The sequence below is a fragment of the Mesoplodon bidens genome (assembly GCF_964165515.1).
Source record: "Mesoplodon bidens genome assembly, chromosome: 5".
Taxonomy (NCBI): Eukaryota; Metazoa; Chordata; class Mammalia; order Artiodactyla; family Ziphiidae; genus Mesoplodon; species Mesoplodon bidens.
In genome coordinates this window covers 104,969,092-104,991,860 of record NC_138161.1, presented here as the reverse complement: position 1 = coordinate 104,991,860, position 22,769 = coordinate 104,969,092, and the positions used below count along the sequence as shown (strand labels likewise).

At 37.9% G+C, this 22,769-nt stretch overlaps 1 protein-coding gene across 1 annotated transcript in view; it reads right to left on the bottom strand.

Annotated features, from left to right (window-relative positions):
• Positions 1 to 20,456, bottom strand: part of TP63 (tumor protein p63) — a gene marked incomplete at both ends in the record, with an annotated part of 242,353 nt that extends 221,897 nt beyond the window's left edge. The window contains one exon of the mRNA XM_081234847.1: positions 20,398 to 20,456. Within this exon, the coding sequence (XP_081090973.1) occupies positions 20,398 to 20,456 (59 nt within the window). The remainder of the gene's footprint in view (positions 1 to 20,397) is intronic.
• Between the last annotated feature and the right edge of the window lie 2,313 nt (positions 20,457 to 22,769).

Below are 22,769 nucleotides of genomic sequence, written 5' to 3'. Positions count from 1 at the left end.
GGGGCAGACTTGCAACTTCTAAGACTCAGGCTTTTAGGAAGACACAGGGAAAACAGTTCCTACAAGGAAGTAGAGTTGTATGGTTACTGCTCGGTTGTATTGACACTCTGCAGAGGGATATTGAGAAACAAAGGGCTCTTAACAAGCAGTTAAAGGCTAAGTATGAGAGTCACATTGCCTCTTTGATAGCTTACAAAGAGGTGAGGGCCTCTTTGCAAAAATAAACAAGCTAAGCAGCAGACTGCGCTCCTGATCAAGTCACAGAGCTCAAGAGACTTTTGAATGGTCAGCCAAGGCTGGTTGGAAATACCTGAGACCCTGAAATATGGACTGGGGACATTAAGTGGATGCCTCTGATAAGCTGGTTCTGTAGGCTTTTTGTCTTAGTTGAAGCTGTTATAACAAAGTACCACAGACTGCATGGTTTATAAACAACATAAATTTATTTCTCACAATTCTATAGGCGGGAAGTTTGAGATCAGGGTCCCAGCATGGTCATGGAAGGGCCCTCTTCTGGATTACAGACTTCTCGTTGTGTCCTTACATGGTGGAAGGGACTACAGAGCTCAGTGGGGTCTTTTTTTAAGAACGTTAAATGCATTCATGAGTATTCCAGCTGCATGACCTAATCACCTCCCAAAGGCCCCACTTCTAATACTATCACACTGGGCAGTAGGATTTCAACATATGAATTTTGAGGGAACAGAAATATTCTGACCATAGCATTCCCCTAAACCCTCAGAGCTTGTAGAATGGACTACCCTTTCCTAGTAAGAACTTCCTTCATATTGGAAGTTGCTACAGAGGCATTTCCTATAAAAGCAGTAAATATTCCACATCAGGAATGCTTTTTTTTTTTTTTTTTTACCTTCTCTCTTGTCTGCAAGAACCCTAAATACAGTTAAAGCACAGCATAGCCCAACTGGTCATAGTAAGGGAAAAAATTAATTATATACCAAAGGAGTTACCAGAATTATCTAGCTTGTACCAACAGAAGTCAGGGAAATATCCCTGGGATTGGGTTTTGAGAATTCTTGATTGAGGGGGCTGGAATATAAGACTACATAAGAAAGAGTTCATTGACCTAGGTGTACTTTCTCATGACATAGGATTTAAAACCTTGGTAAGAACCATCGTGGATGGGGCAAGATCACTGCTGGAGTGGTTCTTATAACTCTGGAAAAAGTGATGAACAATGATGAGTAAAGAAGAATTGCTTGAGTTTTTCTGGCAGATGGTAGGAAGGAATAAAGAGTCTAAGGGAAGTAGACATGCTAGAAGGATATATTGTGAAGGATATATTGTGTGAAGCCAGAAGATTCCCAGGGGAAATATGTTAGATGGGTCAAGAAGACACACGATTCTCCAAGGCCATGAGAAATGTGCTAAGGAAAAGAGGAGCCACATCACTAAGAAGTTCAGTGCTGGCTCTCCTCTGCAACCCAAGGCTGCTTGTAGGAGAGATGCTCACAGAGCTGGGCTGAGTGATATTCATGGCAATGATGTTCATTTACCACCAGGTAATAGAGTCCAGATGGTGGCACTTAGCTGACAGATTCCAGGAGATCATAAATAAATGACCAGAAATGTTGGAGGTGTGGCCAAGGGGGTTTGGCCTGCAGGGAGTTTGTGGAGATGGTCATGGCCTACCTAGGGGAAAAATAAATGGACAGGAAAAATAAATTTAAGCCAAGAAAGGTTCTGCTTAAATCTACAGCCAGAAAAAAGCCAGATGGGGGAGTGGGAGGCTAAAGGTGGTCATCCAACACAAAGTCAGAGTCTCTTACTTGATTTGTGGACCTGAGTCAATTTTTAGATATAGAATCCTTTGACTGAAGAGTTGGCTGGATTCCTGGGAAAATGTAACCTCTAATGCTATGGCAAGTATATGCCATGGCAATGCCTTTAGGGTCCCCTTAAGAAACCTAGAGCCAGGGCCATTCTCAAGGGTGTTCTCTGTATTTAGAAGGGTTCCTAACTTGGTTTAATGCTGTATTGTCACCCTCTTGAAATTTTTAATAATTTTAAACAAGTGGCCCCACATTTTCATTATAGTGGACCTTGCAAATTATATAGCCAGTCTTGCTTACAGCTATTGACCTGAGTACAAGAAATCTGAGTTGACATTGATACCCAGAGACCTTAAGTTAGTCATGGTACCCTGTTGAAGTGGGAGCTCACGTGATCAGGTCATATATGGAATTCTGGTTCAAGTCCACCAGACAATGGGTCCACTGTGTCTGGAGACCCACGCAGTGGTCATTTATCCAGTCATCATGTAATTGGAATTAATATACTTGACTGAGTAATGCCCACATTGGGTTTTTGGCCTGCGGAGTAAGAGCTATCAGAGTGGGAAAGTTCAAGTGAACACCTCTGAAACTGCCCTCAACTTCACTTGGCCAAAGAGTATATAAAAATTAATATCACATTCCAGGAAGGATGGTGACTAATGATCTCATTAAACAGTGTAAGGAAGGAACAAGGGTGGAAGGAGTATCCTGATCATATCTCTGTTTAGTTTCTCAATGTGTGCAGAACTCAGATGGGTCCTGCAGACTAAGCCTAGACTCTTGAAAGCTCAATCAAGTAATAGCTCTGATTGCAAAGCTATGCCAGAAGTGATATCTCTGCTAGAGAAGGTTAACAAGCGCTCAGATATAGGATCTGTAGCTATTGATTTGGTAAATGCATTCTTGCCTATTCTGATTATAAAGGGAGAAAATAAACAGGTCATATTCACATGGGACATGCAAAAATATTCATTTATAGTTTTGCCTCAGGGCTATGTTAACTCTCTTGCTCTTTGTCGTATTGTAGAATGAAGGTATCTGGACTGTCTGGTCAACATCACACTGATGCTTTATATCAATAACATCATGCTGCTCAGGCAAGACAAATAAGAGATAGCCTTGCTGGAAGCCTTGATAAGGCACATGCTCCAGGGCATGGGGGAGAAACCCTACAAAGATTCAGAATCCTGATTGTTTGGTGAAGTCTTTAGGGATCCAGTGGTCAGGAGTTTGCCAAAATATGCCTTCTAAAAAAACAAAAAATGCTGCACCTTGCATCCCCTACCATAAAGAAGGAAGCAAGGGAGGCTGATAGCTCTTTTTGGGTTCTGGAGGAAACATCCCATGCCTAGGAATAGTGCTCGGGCCCATGTATTGGGTAACACTGAAGACTTCAGGTGTCTGGTGGAAAAAATTTGCAGCATGAAACTTATGGCAAGCCCCAAGGAGAGAATCACAATGCAAACCCTAATATTCTGGAGTAAGTTTACACCACCCACAGTAGATAAAATAATATGTCTTTTGGTAAAAGAGCTCCTGGTTTTTACCAGGTCTCGAGAGCCACAGAATACTTGACCATGGGGTACTAAATGGCCATGTATCTATAACTTCGCATTATCAGCTGGGTTATTTCCATTCTTCTAAATCATAAAGTCAATCTGTCAAGCAAAAGATGAAAATAGTACACCCATATTGGGCCTGAGCAGGACCAGAACTAGGTCAGAGCCATGAGAAGGTACCTCAGACACACCTGTCAGCTATAGCAGTTGTACCAGAAAGCCTCCTCAACTTTGCACCTAAGACCAGCTGAAGGAGGTGGAAGAGCCTGTCGATGCCCTCTAGCCACAGACCACACAGTTCTGTAGCTGAACAAGTAGGACTTATTGTTATAGCAAGGAAGAAGGTACACCATGTGGGTCACTTGGACATCTCAGTAAGAGTGTTAGAAAGAAATTACTCTAGAATTTGGGTTTGTGTTAACCTATTTGAGGGAGCGTTCAAGGGATTGGGACTTTACTATGTACTGGATGCTGTCAGGAGGTGGGACAATTCTATGAATGGGCATCTTGATAAATCTTATCTGTAAGACGGAATGAATGAAGTGAAGCTGAAGCTATACTTGGGCAAAGAAGCCACACAACCATATCGGCTGTGATAAGGGGTTGTGTGGTCATTTTTGTGGTTTGACCAATGTTCATCTTTTTTACAGTGTTTATAAGTGATTACAGACTGGTCTTACTTTTGTCTTGACCCATCATAATCATGGGGAGGCCTTGTCTAACACTGATGTTTTGTGAAATTGTGTTGGTGTTTAATAGGGGGATAGCAAGGCATAGATGTGAGTTCCAGGCCGGCTTCTAGCAATACTGAGGTTTGGCTGATGGTGCCCAACCAGTTCCTGGCAGGAACTGCTTTCCTCTTCCTCAAGATAAAACATGATTTATGAACTGGGTAAGTGGATGAAGGCCAAAAATGGACAAGTGGCTGCTTCCAGCACATTTGAAGTTGGCTTTGAAAGCCACTAGGGAGGAGAAATGTTACCAAAGAGTGGAGTTGTGACAAGTAAACCTGGTCACCCACTTTGTGAGGAAGAAGAAATGACCTGAAGTAATAAAATAAATAGATGTAAAAAAATGTCTGGGCAGTGAGCAATGGCCTGACTCTCTTGTTAGGGGTCTGGAAAGAAAAGAGCAGGAAGATTGGAGACAAGGAGGTCTAGCACAGGGGCACGGACATATGGATTTGGGCACAACGTGTGAAGATTTTTGTGTCACGTGCTAACTTCCATCAGAACTCAGGAAAGGCGACCAAACAAGTAAACAAATAAAATTATGTAAATGTGACAAGTACCATTAAAGGAACCAGTGAAGAGACTGAATTATGAATAATGGGAGGGAGAGGCAGTAGCAGTGATACGAACTACTTTAGATTAGATAGGTGGGAATGGTCTTTCTGAAGAACTGGTGTTTAAGCTGAGGTCTGGGGATTAAGGAGTGAGTCATGTGAAGTGGAAGGAAGAGCACACCAGGTGGAGGGAAGAGCATACATAGGACTTTGAGGTGGGAAAGAGGTTGGACCATTTATGCGATTGAAAGAAGACAGTGCAACCAGACCAGGGCAAACAACGGGCAGATGGCACAAGAGGAGAGTGAGATATACAGCAGCCAAATTATACCAAACCAGGAAAGGAGTCTGGGTCTTATTCTAAGAAGTAACGAAACAGTTTTGAAAGGTTTCACGCAGAGATGTGATATGATCCAGTGAAAGTTTTTTAAAAGATTACTCTTTCCTGCCTGTGGAGAATGGACTGGAGGTGGGGAAAGAGGGGCATGGGAAGATTAGTTAGGAAGGTATTGCAATCGTGTGAATTAATACCAATCCAAATCAAGACAGGCTTTCACCTACCTTGTGAATGGGTTACATTGTCTATCCTTGAGTGGAAAGTAGCTGTGTAGGTGGATGACACAGCCTCCCTCTTAGAGCTGACAGTGCAGTGTCTGATGTTCTGACCAACTCCGTTCCCAGAATACGTGTGATATGTTATTTTATACATATGGTTCATCAGGATCAGTACAGATTTAATGTTAAGAGCTTACCTGCTGTACCTTTCAAACACCCCCCGGCCCGATATCTTGTCTTTTGAAAGCCGACTCCTATAGTCAATTGCAGATTAAATGTCCTACACATGAGTTTCTACCCCTAGACCCATATTGAAAAAAATAAGAAAATCAAAATCATGAAGGAATTAAATCTCTGTGTGTACATATATCTGTATACATAGAATTGTTTACAAGGGTCTGGATGCAGTTAAAAGGAAATGGAGTAAGTTCCCACTTAGCTTTGTTGAGCCAACGAGGTTGCCTGGGTGCTAGCCATACAGGGCAACACTTTCCCAAAGAACACAGAATCCTCAAGAACATCTGCCAACCTTGAGCTTAGTCAATTTGATTGCTCTTTGAAAAAACCATCAATGAGAGATAACATACCCACTTCATTGAAAGCATTGTAATTCAATTCTTATTTACTCTCTGTTAATGGTGTCAACTCATTGAATATTACTGTTTTCCAAGAGAAAAAAAGGAGAACAATTCACTTAGATAGACTGGGCTCACAAATCTGTTCTATGCTTCATGAAACTCACCTGTCATTCAAATATAGAAAGAATTTTAAAAAGAGTTTTAAAAAGAGAATTAAGATTTATACTAAAATGATTTCTCATTTATAGTTTATGAGTATTTTTCATCAGAAATCTGCACTTAATGATTACTAATTCAGAAAATATAAAAATGCAATGATATAATCAGGCTGGTGGTATCTCAACTAGATGGTATGAGAAGGGCAAAGAAAAAAATCATCCTATGCAACTACAGCATTTTTTTCCTGAGTCTTAACATTGAAACCAGTTGTACCCATTCATAAAGTCCATACTTGATGTTTCAAATATTGGGGGAAAGACTATTGTGTATTACTGAGAGGCCGGAAGTTTGTGACATTTTAAAAATGTACTCTTTCGATTTTTTTTTTTTTTTTTTTTTTTTTTTGCGGTACACGGGCCTCTCACTGTTGTGGCCTCTCCCATTGCGGAGCACAGGCTCCGGACGCGCAGGCTCAGAGGCCATGGCTCACGGGCCCAGCCGATCCGTGGCATGTGGGATCCTCCCGGACCGGGGCACGAACCCGTGTCCCCTGCATCGGCAGGCGGACTCTCAACCACTGCACCACCAGGGAAGCCCTACTCTTCTGATTTTAATACTGAAGTGCTGTGAATGCTGGTTTCTTTGGAAAGATATTAAAATAATTATAATCCTGACAGAATAATCAGGGCTTAGTGTTTGGGTAACAAATTATGGCATTGCTAATTGGAGCTCTAGCTTCAAGGTGAAAAAAGATAGGATAAATACCTTCAGGGAAAACTTATGTAAATAACTGATAATATATATAAACCACATTCTGCCTTAAATTTGTTTGAAAATGAGGTAAAAAAAAATGAACCAAGTCAAGCTAAATAAACAGCTCAAGAAAGTAAAATATATAAATTTTTTTTACATCACCTGCACTCTGGGATTTTGACCTGTCATGATCTAACACCTTAATCATTGCCTGTCTCCTTGTGTTTCTGACTATGAAAGACATATGGCCTCAGTAACCCTCGCTTATCATGTGTCCAAGAATTTAAGCCCATGAGCTGAAGGATGAATCACAAGGAAATTCATCTCTGGAAATCTGATGACAGATGAGCTGGTAAGACGAGAATTAATGAACTGAACTTATTACAATGGACTCTGCCCACTGCTCTAATTCCTTACAAAACTTTTTCATTTGGTCTGATGTTATACTTAATAAATGTCTTTCCTCAGGACTTTTCCGGAATTTTCAAGAGTATCCACATCTTCTACCTCAACACAAACAGACATACCTCCTTCTTCCTTGCTTTACTTAGAAATAGGAATTTGAATAGTTCCATAATCATTTTATTTTAAAAAGCCAGGTTATAGTAGTTAATTAACTCATAACGTATGAATTTGTTGTGATCAGACATCTTTATATCTTAAGCAATTTAAAACTTTTTCCCTCTTTTCATAAGGACTAAACCTCCCAAATTCACTGTACGTTCTTCAAGTCAAATGAAGTTTTGAGTTATGTTTGCTAGCCTTTCATTAAATTTTGCCACCAATAATAGAATATTAGAATCATTAGTTTTGAGAGACTATTTTGTATTCAAAAACATTTTATACTTATCTTAAAAACTATATAAATACATTAAAGTGAAAAACATAATTATCATGCTATCCACTATTTTTTATGTTCTGGCATTACCTTCTAGACTTTGTTTAAAAGTATACAAATTTATGTATGTAAATGACTTTTGGAGATATATATATATATATGTATATGTATATTTATAATGACATGTACACTATTATTATAAATATTCTGTTTTTCAACTTAACCTTATAATAGAAGAACTTTTTATGTACTCACAATAGTCACAATTATCAGTTTAAACTACTTCATGTCCATTGGCTTAAAATGCTCCCACTTACTTAGCAATTTTACTATAATAAAACTTTCAACTTTTCTTCAATTTTTTACAATTGGGAAAAATTATATGTAATAAGAGATAAAGCTGCAATAAATACCTTCTCACAAATAACTCTACTGAGTTGACTTTTTAGAAATAATTTTGATTTACAGAAAAGTTACAAAGATAGTGGAAATGTTCCCATGTATCATGCTACCCAGCTTCCCTATGTGTTAATATCTTGCATAACCATGATACATTTATCAAGATTAAAAATATTAACATTAACTAAACTACAGACTCTAGACAAATTCACCAGTTTTTACATTAATGACCATCTTGAAACTTTTGGTTGATGTCTTTCATTAGTTCTGGAAAATTATCAGCCAGCATATTTTAAAATATTGACTGTACTCTGCTATCCCTTTCTTTTAACTTCTTTTTGTTATTTCTTATGTCTGTCCCTCTATGTTGTATTTTGGGCCATTTCTTCAAGTTTATCTTCTAATTTTTTAATTCTCTCATCTGCTGTGTCAGTCTGCTGCAAAGCCCATCCTCCAAGCTTTTGTTGTATTTTTTTTTTGTATCTTTTTAATCTCTAGAAAGATTTATTTGGTACTTTTTCAAAAATATTTGGTTCCTCTTTACCTTTTTTTATTCCCACATGTATTTTTCATGCTTGCTTTCATTTCCTTAAATATAGTAATATATTAATTATCTATTGCATAACAAATTGCCTGAAGACTTAGCAGCTTGAAACAACACATATTTATTAGTTCCCATTTTCTATGGGTCATAAATCCAGGTACAACCCAGCTGGGTCCCCTGCTTCAGGGATTCTCACAACGTTGCACTCATGGTATCCATCAGGGCTGTATCTGCATCTCGAGGCTTGACTCATGGTTGTTTGCTGGACTCTGTTCCTTGCAGGTTGTTGGGTTACGGGCTTCAGTTTCTCACCGACAATATGCTGGAGGTCGCCCTCAGCTGCTCTTGAACATTACAGCTAGCTTCATTAAAGCAAGCAAGTCAAGGAGACAGAGAGTGCTGGTAAGACCAAAGTCACAGTCACACACAATCATGGAAGCGACATTCCATCACCTTTGATGTCTTCTGTTCCTCAGAGTAAGTCACCACATCTGGCTCTCTCACTCAAGGGGAGAAAATTATACAAGAATGTGAATACTAAGAGGTAGGAATAATTGAGGACCATTTCAGAAACCTAACACAATTAAACAGTTATTTTATAGACTCTACCTAATAATTTCCCTATTATCAGGCCTAGCTCTGCTCTGTTGTTTTTACTGCTTTTCACTCATGGTGCCTTGTCTCCTTGTGTGTTTTGTTATTTTTAACTGCAAACAGTTTGTTTTAATCAGTTTTATTTGTGGCAACAGAATTATTTTGAGATCTGGAATGAAGGTGAATTTCTCTAGAGAGTATTTGCATTTGCTTCTATCAGGTGCCTATGGGAATTACCAGTCAATGTGCAATTAAGTTTTCATCTCTACACCTTGAGATCAATAACGTACTATGAATTTAGGCTGAAACTGGCACAAGAATTTGCTTAAGATTCTAAATTATGAGTAGTGATGTTTTCTTCTTTTACTCTTATTTAGGTTTGTGGCTGTTGATTTCCCCTAACATCATCCTGGTGAGAGGGGATACATGTTTAGTTTTGTTTCAATATTTTGTACTGTGTGTAGTGTTTGATACCCCAGTTTAATGGCAGGTTGATATCTTTGCAGACTCTTTATATTGGGTAGACATTTTATTGTTTGTTCTTTATGCCCTTTGAAACTGGAAACTGTGAACACTAAAGCTCAAGTTCACAATGGTCAATTAACACCCTCAGAGTGAAATTTACCTTTGGTACTCCATCATATTCCTGTGTTCCTACCTTCACTTAGTGCTTTATCAAGAAGATATTTTACTTGTTCTCTAGCTCACTGATGCATATAAGATTAAGAAATTTTTTTCTATGATACTTAGTTGTTTTCAATGAGATTGTATCCAGTTTCCTAGCCATCATATAACCAGAAAAAGAAAACTTGAGGGTTTCTCATGGTTCTTCATTTTATTGAACAAATATTTATGGATCTGATATTAGGTCCCAGGATCCATACTGGGCTTTGGAAGATCAGACGTTACTCTACCTTCAAAGAGCTCACTGTTTAGCAGGGAGACAATTTTGCAAATTGTGACATAATACAGTGTAAATTCATCATTGAGGCAAAGATATTACTATAAGGGCACAGAGGCAGGTACAAATAACTCAGCCACAATGGGACTTTCAAGGCATGTATCTGGCTTTTGTATTTTGTAGGGTAACTCAGATACTCTTGCACTTTCTCCAAATGATAGTGAGAGACCTTTGACCAAAACATACTTCTGATAAAATGTTTACTAATTATATGAAACTTCTTGTAAAATTTAAATGAAATAGTATATTGACTTGTATTGAGCAGTGGCCTAACATTAGGAGCCAGAGTTTCCTTCTTGGCTTTGGTGTCAGTAGACTAGGCAGGCATCTTTGTTTTTATTTTATTTGTAGTAAATTGAGCCCTCAGGAGGTCATATGCCTTTCTCTTTCAATTCTGTGTGTTGTCTCAGTGAGGACAAGTGATACCCCTAGAAGAGAACCAAGCTGCTAGAAAGCTCTGAGATACTGCATGATAGTCACTGGGGAAAAAATACAACATCAGAGCCTGGTCACTGGTATGATTTGTGTCTCTGTGTCACATTTTGGTAATTCTCACAATAGTTCAAACTTTTCATTGTTATTTTATTTGTTATTATATTGTATTTGAAAGATAAATAGGATGTCTGGAGGTGTGCGTCTAAGGAAAGTCCTTCTGCTTACTTGTTCAAAGGCTTGGGAAGGTGGCATATTCTCTTTTCTTCCCAGGTAAATAAGACATGTAAAATGAACTTCTCATCTATCTGTATCCCAGGATTTTTAGAGGATCAAATAAGCTAATTAATGTGAAGTCTTTACAAACTTTACAAATGGTAATGGTGGTTTTCTCAGTTTTGTTTCATATTTTGCCTAGGAAGTAACATAATAAAATATAGTTGAATTAAATGGCCCATTTCCCAAACTCAATCCCAACTTTCCTTCCGCGCACCTTACAAGAAATCTATACCTTTCTAACGCATGGTTAAATTTTGGGTTCTTATTAGCCTAGAGGTCCTGTTTCACCATGCTTTTAGCCAAGACGTTGTTTGCATCTCCCTAGAGGTTATCTTCAGCTAAATATCCAAGAAAGGAAATTAGCAGAGGCCTAGGTTTCTCCTTAACCCATCTGAATTCATGTGGAAAATTTCCAGTCCTCTTTCTACTTCTTAATTTTTACCAAAAACCTCCCAATTTGGCTAGATGGGTAAGGATTTTGGTGGGGGGGTGGTGAAGAAGAATGAAAGCATATTTTTAAAAATCTATCAGATAGATGAGAGGTAAATAATATAATTTAATGAGTGCCAGTTTACCAAACACATTATATTTACTAGATCTAATCCTTTCACTTACCTTGCAATCTAAGTTTCATTTTTTTCTGTTTTACAGATGAGGAAGACGAAACTCAGAGAAGTGAAAAAACTTATCCAAGGTCACACCCCAATGTAGTGCCATATCTAAAATCCAGACACAGGATTCTCACTCCAAAGATGATGTCCTTTGCACAATGCTTCCCTACGATAGTAAAATAATTTTGTCTTTTCTACTCATTCTTTGTTAAGGAAAGTAAATTTATGATTTTCAAGTGTTCCATTAACCTATTCATTTAGTAGCTGACCATTTAGTTTAAGATAAATTGTCGGTAGGAACTTGGCTGGAAAATTGTTGGGGCTGATCTTAGAAAGAGTAAGAGGGGCTTTTGATTGGTTGTTTTGTCTCTGGTTTCTTTTTGTTTAGTTTTTCTAATGGGAGAATAAAAAGGAAAACATCTTTTCCAGGTGAGGGCTGAAGTCCTGCGACATTGAGTGATGCTGCATTTTGCTTTATTTGCACTTTACAATTGAAGGTTTGTGGCAGCCCGGCATAGAGCAAGTCTACTGGTGTCACTTTTTCAACAGCATTTGCTCACTTTGTGTCTCTGTGTCACATTTTGGTAATTGTCACAGTACTTCAAACTTCTCATTGTTATTGTACTTGTTATGGTGATCTGTGATCAGTGATCTTTGATGTTACTATTGTAATTGTTTGGGGCGCCCCTATAAGATGGTGAACTTAAATGATAAATGTGTGTGTTCTGTGCTTCCCTGGTGGCACAGTGGTTGAGAGTCCGCCTGCCGATGCAGGGGACGCGGGTTCGTGCCCTGGTCCGGGAAGAACCCACATGCCACGGAGCGTGAGCCATGGCCGCTGAGCCTGCACATCCGGAGCCTGTGCTCCGCAACGGGAGAGGCCACAACAGTGAGAGGCCCGCGTACCGCAAAAACAAAACAAAAAAATATGTTTGTTCTGACTGCTCCATCTACTGGCCATTCCCCCCATCTTCCTCCTTCTCCTTGGGCCTCCCTATTCCCTGAAATAGAACGATATTGAAATTAGGCCAATTAATAATCCCACAGTTGCCTCTAAATTTCAAGTAAAAGGAAGAGTCACATGTCTCCCACTTTAAATCAAAAGCTAGAACTGATTAAGCTTAGTGAGGAAGGCATGTTAAAAGCCAGAATAGGCTGAAAGCTATGACTCTTGGTGTCAGTTAGCCAGTCTATGAATGCAGAGGAAAAGTTCTTGAAGGAAATTGAAGTGCTACTCGAGTGAGGACAAGAATGATAAGAAAGTGAAGCAGCCTTATTGCTGATTTGGAAAAAGTTTTAGTAGGTAGATGATCAAACCAGCTACAACGTTCCCTTAAGCCAAAGCCTAATCCATAAGAAGGCCCTAACTCTCTTCAATTCTATGAAGGCTGAGAGAGGTAAGGAAGATGAAGAAAAGTTTGAAGCTATCAGAGGTTCATTCATGAAGTTTAAAGAAAGAAACCATTTCTATAACATAAAAGTACAAGCTGAAGCAGCAAGTGCTGATGTATAAGCTTCAAGTTATCCAGACGACCTAGCTAAGATCATTAGTGAAGGTGGCTGCACTAAACAACAGATTGCTAATGTAAACAAACAGCCTTCTACTGGAAGAAGATGTCATTTAGGACTTTCATAGTTAGAGTATAGAACTCAATGCCTGGTTGCAGAGCTTCAAAGGACAGGCTGACTCACTTCTTAGGGGCTAATGAAGTTGGTGACTTGTAAGCTGAAGCCAATGCTCATTTACCATTCCAAAAGTGCTAGGGCCATTAAGAATTATACTAAGTCTACTCTGCCTGTGCTCTATAAATGGAAAAACAAAGCCTGGATGACAGCACATCTGTTTACAACATGGTTTATTGAATATTTTAAACCCACTGTTGAGAATTACTGCTCAGAAAAAGAGATTCCTTTCAAAATATTACTGCCTACTGACAATGCACCTGGTCATCCAAGATCTCTGATGGAGATGTACAATGAGATTCATATTGTTTTCACACCAGTTAACACAGCACCTATTCTGTACCTCATGGATCAAGGAGTAATTTAGACTTTTAAGTCTTATCACTTAAGAAATATCCTTTGTATGGATATTGTTGCCATAGATAGTGATTCCTCCAATCAGTCTGGGAAAAATCAATGGAAAACCTTCTGGAAAAAAGTCACCATCCTAGATGCCATTAAGAACATCTGTGATTCATGGGAAAAGTTCAAAATATTAACATTAACAGTGTTTAGAAGAAACTGATTTTAATCCATATGGATGACTTTGAAGGATTCAAGACTTCAGTGAAGGAAGTGACTGCAGATGTGGTAGAAATAGCAAGAGAACTAGAATTAGAAATGGATCCTGAAGATGTGACTAAATTTCTGCAATCTCTTAATAAAACTTGAACAGATGAGGAGTTGTTTCTTATGGATGCACAAAGAAAGTGGTTTCTTGAGATGGAAATTATTCCTGGTGAAGATACTGTGATGATGGTTGAAATAACAACAAAGGATTTAGTATATTACATAAACTTAGGTGATAAAGCAGCAGCAGAGTTTGAGAGGATTGACACCAACTTTGAAAGAAAGTCCACTGTAAGTAAAATGCTATCAAATAACGTTGCATGCTACAGAAATTGTTCATGAAAAGAAGAGTTAATTGATGCAGCAAACTTCACTGTTGTCTTATCTTAAGAAATTGTCACAGCCAGCAGCAAAAAGATTATAGCTCGCTGAAGCCTCAGATGATGGTTAGCATTTTTTGGCAATAAAGTATTTTAAGATTAAGATACGTACATTGTTTTTTAGACATAATGTTATTGCACATTTAATAGACTATAGTGTAAACATAACTTCTATATGCACTGGGAAACCAGAATATTTGTGTGATTTGCCTTATTGAGACTTGGGCTTTATTGCAGTGGCCTGGAAATGAACCCTCAATATCTCCAAGGTATGCCTTATACACTTTTGTTATAATAGTAAAAAGTAGTTTAATATTTAAAGAAAAAATATATAGGTGAAATGTCTAAATAAGTCAGAGAATAGAGGGGAAAAAAATGGGACTTCAGAACTGTGCTTCTTTTCCTTCTTTTTTCTTGGAGGCAATAAAAACTAGGTTGGAATAAAACCTCCAAAAGTGACTACCTGTTGCTTACATGGGGTGTCCAATGGCTCCTGGCAAAAGAAAAGCAGAAATCAGTTTGAGCCACTGACATCTCACCTCCTTTGGCAAGCAAAACAAAATAAAATAAACTCTCAAAGAAGAAACCCTTCTGCCTCGCCATGCTTCTCTCAAGAAAAAGTAGAATTAGTAATAGTATATTTACTATAGATGAAATAGGTCATATGGTAAACTCAGGGTGGGGAAAGAAGAAAACAGAACCTGAAAGGCCCGCATTGATATGTAGTCCAACTTCTTCACCTTATAGGTGAGAAAAGAGGCCCAAAGAGGGTCAGTGACTTGCCTGGGAATACACAGGGAGTTCGAAACCAGTTGACATTAACATCACAGCCATCTGCTTCCAGCCCAGTGATGCTTCCACCACTGCATTATTGCTTATGTAGAAGGGAGGAGAAATATACACACAGCATTTCAGGAATTTTCATGTGTGCCTCTACTCCTATATAACTGTTTTTCAACCTTCTTATATTCCTAGCAACTGAGCTCCAGGAAAAAAGAGACTCTATCCTTTTGCATTAGATGTTTATCCTTCAGAGCTAAGGTACTAGTGCAGCTGAAAAGCGTATAAATGAATTCTTAACCCAGGAGCCTATATCTATGGCAGCACATTAGTTCTGTGCTATTAAAAAGAAGCATGTGTCTCTATTATAACAATAGAGTGTTCATTATGAAACAGCAGACTCTATGAGCTATATAATTGAATACAGAGCCATCCAGAATCTGCAAACAGAACTTCTGGTACAAAGAGTGTGTGAAATCCATGTCATGATGTAACAGCTATTCCCTGCAGCCCAAAGAAGAGGCTGAAAACACAGTCAAAGAGAATTAATATTTTCTGGTGTGAATGCATCACTGGCTGCACAAGGTGATTTTACTGTGCATTATACTTTAATTATAACAGAGCTGTAGCTATCTATTCCACTTCATTCCCTAATTATATATGCAAAAAGCATTTCACAACTTCCATGCATAAAAAAGATTGGAGGGATTTCATGGCAGGCTTGCTCTGAGTTCCTCCTTCCTTTCTTGGCCTGTGGACTCTCCCTTCAACGGTACATTTGAAGAGACCAAGACAAAGTTTGTGATGCTCTGATCGTCTCAGAAGGTCTGGAGTGTCTGAGCTTGTTCCATTCATGAATAATTTTCTTCTACTGTTATTATATACACTCTGGCCAGCTAACTCTTCCAATGCCATGGTCATATGTAACTTCCTGTTCACAAATCTTTTCCTTTCTTTTTATAAAAATTTTAATCATTCCAAAAACTTGAGCTATAATTGACATACAGCATTATATTAATTTCAGATGTACAGCATAATGATTCAGTTTCAAAATGATCACATAAGTCTAGTTAACATCCAACCTATCTTCTTTCTATATCTACTCTCCTCCCTGCCTAAAACGATCTTTAATTAGTCATTTTACTTTATTTTCTTTATCTTCAGCACTATCACTTCAAGCTACTCTTGAACTCCTTCTGAGAACCCTACAAGAAAGCTGTTTTTGTCCTCATTTTTCAGTGGAGAGGAGAGAGATAGGGAGTTTAAAGGGTTTCTTTAAGGTGACACAATCAGTGGCAGAATAAGGTTTGAGCCACATCTTTTGATTTTGATTCCCACTCTTTCACACTATTACTGTCATGCATCATTTGAAAGCAGTATTTAACTTCTCATTGGGATAGCAGGGGTGTGCCAGATCCAGCTTGCAGTGCCTTACAAGAGCAAACTGTAGGCAACTCTTGACGGTCTCATATTCAGTGACTCCTGTCAGTAGCCTGAAGTTGGCCATGGTGAGTATGAAATTGACACACACTGCAAATCAGAGCTCCACCTGCTTTCTCTGAGAGCCAGGTATTCATCACCCACTAGACTGCCCTGACTATGGGAAATAGATCTACGAATTCCCTGAGAAATACCATAATTTGTAACACAATGCCATCTTCATTTCTGAACTTGAATAATGTGTGTATGAACACTACTCGTGACTGAGGAAAAGCTTAGCTATTTATCTAGACTTCCTCTCATTACTCTTTCAATATTCTAAAGACAGGAGAGTTACCTGATAGAACAAGGGCTTTTACTCAAGGTGGTAAATTCAGAATTTTTGAATGAATCCTTTGGCTTTCAGAGTATTTATGGTTTTAAAAGCAATCAGCAGATTAAGAGCTTAGGTGCCCAGGAAGGCTTGAAGATGTTACACAGCACTCCCAAAGTAGGAGGCTCCAGGAAAACAAGCGGTTCTTGACATCCAAATATACTCTAACCAGACATGTGAGGCATGTGAGGGAATGATTTCTGGAAGATAGATCTGGGCATTTCTGAAAAAAAGTAAAAGAGTGCATGTGGCTTTTTCAAGGGTGATAAAAGGAAAACAATTTAGAAATTCCCTATTTCCTTCTCATCAAAAATTCCTGGACTTTCACAAAAGCGCAGATTTTAGCTACTCACAAGATTGAAGTTTAAATCCAAGAGCAAAGTCTAAAAAAACTCACATTAAACCTGAACTGAAGATGGGTTTGAAACATCAACGCTGGGACCAAAAATAAGCACCGACTTTCTAGATAGAAAGTGACGTGTAAGCTTTTTACCAAACATCTAGTGCAAATCTCAAATCACAAAGTAATAGAAACACAACACTAAAATTCAGCACATGTTATACTGATTAGAGATTCAATTAGGTTCTCTATATAGCATAGACAGCTGCATCAGATGGTATGTGTACTTCCTAATGGACGTTTGAATTTATATATGTGCTGATCTTAAAAAATTTATTTGTGGTGACCTCAAAAGTTGATAGGGAGATTAAATACTAATATGTAATTGCCAGATTCTACAGATGTGTTTTTGCCACCTTTATTGGAACTACCTTTGGAAAAACTCTAAAAGGCAAATTTCTTCAGTTAATAGAGAACAGTCCTGACGGGAGTTTTAGTAGTCTTATATCCAATATTAATTAGAATAAAGGCTTTAGAGAACATCTAAAACAGTGGGGAACAGTATAAAGAAGCAGAAGAGGGTAATAACTAAGAGAATGGATTAGAGAGCTGGACTATCTAAATCCCCCCCCCCCCACTCCCACACCCATCTCCTCTTCTTACAAGTTGTTAGACTTTGGGCAAGTTGCTTAAACTTTATGTCCTTTGGTGTACTCATCTGTTAAATGGGTGCAACAACAAAACTGCATTCCTCTTAGGGTTATTGTAAATAATTAAATAATTTCAATATAAAGGGCTTAGAGTAATAACTGACATGTAGTAAGTGTCTAATAAATGTTAACTTTTAACCCAGTCAGCTTTCTCATTTCACAAGATAAAATACTGAAGCCTATAGAGGTTAAATGCATTATTCAAAGTCATGTAGCAAATTTAAGGTAGAATTGGAATTAGAACCCATGCCCTCCTTTCCTTTGTTCCACCACCCTCCCCTATAGTACTGCATAAGTTATTTGTATTTATTCAATTAAACAAATATTATCAAACTCTTCTCAGGATTGGGGTTCTCTCAGCACTTCCTCCTATACAAAAGTAAAAGACAAATTTAGTTCTCAGACATAAGGTCTTATGATTCCAAATGAATTGTTTTCACCTCTTCAGCATGCTGCTACTTCTCAGTTATGTGTTTTGGAATGAGATCTTTCCCATTTGTTTGTGAAATAGGAAAAATTCCTGTTTCAACAATAGTCCCAGGAAGCTTATGTAAATGAATTACATAAAGGTGTTTCAATCACTGTTGAGAGAAATAAATACATTCAAAAGAGAGGAAAGAACAAATGAAGTACAAAGTTGGGTAAACAATTTTCAAATTCGATATTTTACCCAGACAATGATAAAACCAGCTACCAAAGAGGCTGAGATGGAGCCTTACTCTGTGTCCCTGGAGACAGGAAACTCTTCTGAAAGAACTATAAAATATGGATTAGCACCACAGAACCTATTAATGACTTGGCTTTGGTAAACTCTTTAATCTGCAACCCTAGAAACAGCTCCCAAGGAAGAAGCTGCCAGGCATCACTGAACATTACTGCCACAACTGCTGTTACTGCTGCTGTTGCTGTTACTGTTTTAGTCTCTCATCGTTATTCACTTTGGATATTCTTCTGCCTCTGAAAGAAAGATGATTAATTCATGATTTTCTCAGAGTACTCCAGTTTCAAAATGAAGATGATGGTTGAAAAGAACAGAGAGAGCCTCTGAGAAAGCAGACCATGGTTGTAAGTCCAATGCTCTTGTAAATTATGGAAACTGATGGGTCCAGAGAGTTCATAGAGTGTGAAATCCAAGACTAATGATTACATTTAGGCCAAGATGGATACAGGTATGAGGTTGAGGCAGTGAAGTTGCTGGTAGCAGCAGGAAATTGGTCAAAGTTTCAACATGAGGCAAATTCTAAGTACAAAGACTAGGAAAACAGAAACCAATCAACAAGATAATTATGCATGCAAAAATTGAAGCAAAGGTAGGGAGAGAGAGACTGAGATCTGAAGAGGTGAATATAATGTTGAAGAAAGCTCCAAATTTGAAGACTGAAATGGGGGCAAGGAGCTGGAGGGACTCAGAAGTACGTTTGGGTATTATTTAAACCAGTATGAGTTCTTCAGTTTCTGCGTTGCTGTGGTCTAGATCATGATACCCCATACAGATTCTTAGCAGTTAGGCCTCTAAACCTTGGGAAATGTTTCCAGGATCTGCCTTCTGTTGGTTTCGCCCAAGAGCTGACTCAGTCTGAGATGTGCAAATTCTATCCCATAGATGCATGGAGTTCTGTGAGTCTGATTTCTTCTCTTGTCCAGACTATTCAGGTGAATGCCTTACCCTTGAATATGGTTTTTTCAGCTTCCTTTGATTTTATACACCTCAGACAACAGGCCAGGCTGGATTAATACTCTCCACAGGCTCTGGAATTCTAGTTTAAGTCTAGCCCTACGGTTTGCACTAGACAAGATTTGGTTGGACATGGTGGGTTACTAGTGGTATTGCTGCAGCTTTTTAATGGCCAGGCTCAGGTGTTATGCAATGCTTCATAGTGTTGAAATAAGCTTATGTACTATAAGCCCTGTGCTTCCTTCTATGTACATTAAATATTCTTTTTGATTTTATCTGGTTTGAGGTTCATAGAGCTTACTGTGGTTTCATGCCTTTCACTTGTTTTGAAAAACAGCTAGAATCTTATTACTTCTGTTTCTTTCTCTCTTTCTCTCTAGTCCTCTCCCTCTTTCCCTCTCTTATCAGTTCTCCTTCTGTATTTCATTTATTTGTTATATTAAAAAAATGTCTCATATGTTTCTTAGATGCTTTTCTTTACCTTTCATCTTTCTCCTTTTGGTGCTTACGTTGAATATTTTCTACTGATCTGTCATTTAGTTCACTATCTTCCATCATTTTGTTTCTAATCTGCTACCAATCCTATCTATTGAATTTGTAAGTTTACTTTAGTATTTTATAGGTCTACAATTTCCATCTGACCTTTTCATAAATTTTAAGTTACTGGTGAAATTATTTATCTTTTCTTTTATTTTCTTACATATTAATCCTAGTTATAAGTCCCCATCTGATAACTATATTATGGCTTTGTTTCAATTACCTACTTTTTTCTCTGAGGTTTTGGTTATCTGATTCTGCTTTTATAATTCCTAACTTGATTTCAGATATTTTGAGTAAAGCACTTTAGACATTCTGAATAATGTTATTTTTCTCCAAAGAGGAATAGGATTTCCTCAGGCAGGCAGATAGAATACTTGCACATCACCTTGGTCTTACTAGGACTGTTTTTTTGACTTTGTTAGGTCAGCTCTATTTCAGCTTTGCCCATACTTTGAAGACACAACCCTCAGTCCTTTCTCCTAGTCATGGTCCTTTCTGGGTTCTCAACAGAAAGCCTGAGTTTTTACCAAGGCTCTTCCACCTTGGTGGGGCTTGAGCCCCAATCTCTGTGTTCCCAACACTTCATGGTTGTTTAAATCTCTGACCATGTCTGTAGTCTCCAAGATACTGCTTTCTTCTGCATTTTTTCCTTCTGGATTTCTAGTCCTGCACATGTCCAGCATTGGAGTTAGACAAAACTCCAATGAAATATTTATATTATACGTTGGAGTTCACTTGTAGGGTTTCCACTTCTCTGTGATTTCTTACCTTAAAGCCTTGACACTTTGGTTGCCACAAACTTCAACCTCTGGCTCCTGTTCCTGGTAAGACTGCTGCTTTCTGCTCAGGCTCCCCACCACCCACCCCTAGCTGCCCTACAGTGCAAATGAGAAAATCTTTCCAGGGGAACTGGCAGGTGAATTTGAAGCTGAATATTGTGCATTTATTCTTTCAGGGTTCATTGCCTTCAGATCATGCCTATATTATTTGTTCTTAAATGCCTTTGAATACTTGTTTTATATATAAACATAAAATATACATATTTTAACACAGCAATGTAAAGCAATTATACTGCAATAAAGATGTGAAAAAGAAATACATATTTTAATAGTTATATTTGTCTTCAGTATAATAAAAACTATTTTATCATGACTGAAATCCATAGTTTATTAGACAATTGTAAATATGTAAACACATGTTTATTTTATGATCCTTATACATTTTAATTTATTTTCAGTTTTAGTTAGAGTTTAGGATGGCTTAGGGAAAAAAAGGCTATTTGTGAAATTTGTTTACTGAATACAAAAAAAAAATTCAGTACAAAGTAAAAATGAAATAAATAAACATATAAAACTGAAGGGTTCATATGGTTTTATGAATAAGCATAGTATCACATCTGAGTCTGTTTCCAGGTGGCCAAGGCAATAAAGGAAACATTATCCAATACATAAATCTCATTATCAAAAAGAAAAAGCATATAAGCTACTTAGACAGAAAATATAATTTTTCATAGTATGAAATTTTTAAATAAAACATTGTAGTAAGATTATCTATAAAGGCTTTATCTAAAATGTCAAAGTGTTTTTTTGCAACCTACATTAAAAGTCAAGGTGATGGCATTACATAACAACAGAATAAATATATATTTGTTTGCATTGACAACAGATGACAATAGCCAAATATTTACTAAACCTTGAAGGATATTATAAGCTTCTGCTACCTTTTTCTTTTGTTATATTTTTCTTATACCTTTGGAAGTATCACTGAAATAAAAAAATAGTGAATGGAAATCCATATTTACTTCATTATGCATTTAATTTTTAACTGTAATATCTAAAGGCATTGAACATTGAGGAAATGTCATCACACATGTATGAACACTAATCTGATATACTTAGAAATAAGTACGTGAGTAGACTGGAATCAAGATATCAATATATTTGTAACAGATAGATTACATAGAAGGGGTCTGGTCAAACTTATTAGCAAGCCAGTGTCAAACTATCCTGCCTGTTGGTGGATGCAGCTGAGTTTCCAACATAAGTAGGCGTACTTGTTGAATAAATGGATGGAAAAACCAATAGATAAATACACAAAAAAAGTGAATGGATTTTGGCCCCAGACATTAGGATAATGCTCACCTCACAGTCAGAGTTAAAGGACCCCAGCTGTGGGATTTGGAGAGCTTGGTGGGTGATGAACCAGGCATCTTGATACTAACTTTCCAATTTCATCGGCATCTTTTATAAGCCATCTGTAACATTACAGTGTTGCCTCAATTCACAAAGCCTTTGGAACAAAGCTCCTTTATAATCAAGTTGGCAGCATTAACAATAGCTCATAAACATGCAAAGTATGCTACCATGTGTCATTCAGCTCAGTGACAATGTTCCAATTAGGGTGCATGTGTGCACATGGCAAAATACTGTTGTGCATGGCTCTCATTGGCATGCACAGTCAAAAGAACAGATCCCAGTGTCCCTGTGGAATTTTTTAGCTTGCTCTTTCCCCTTGGCTTTTCTTTTTTTCTGATCTTTGTTCCACATTTAATGGTAATCTTCTTCCCACTCAGGTGCATGATGTCCTTTTGTTCTTTAGTTACTTATCTTGACCTTGCCAAAAAAACTGAAAAAACAGGTCCCGTGGGTAACTCTTTACACTTGTGGCTTACCCTACTGATCTCAGTTACTTCCTACGTTTATGCAGTAGGTAGTATGCATTCTATAACCACATCTGCCAATAGTGCTGAGCATGGATCACAAATATTTTAGAATGAGTGCTGGGAAAAACATCACATGATCTATGGCATAAAGGCTCCACTGTTGATTCCCACACTCCTCAACAATCAGTCTTTCTAGCTGAGCTCCAGTTTCTACACTTACCAAGTAAGAAATCAATG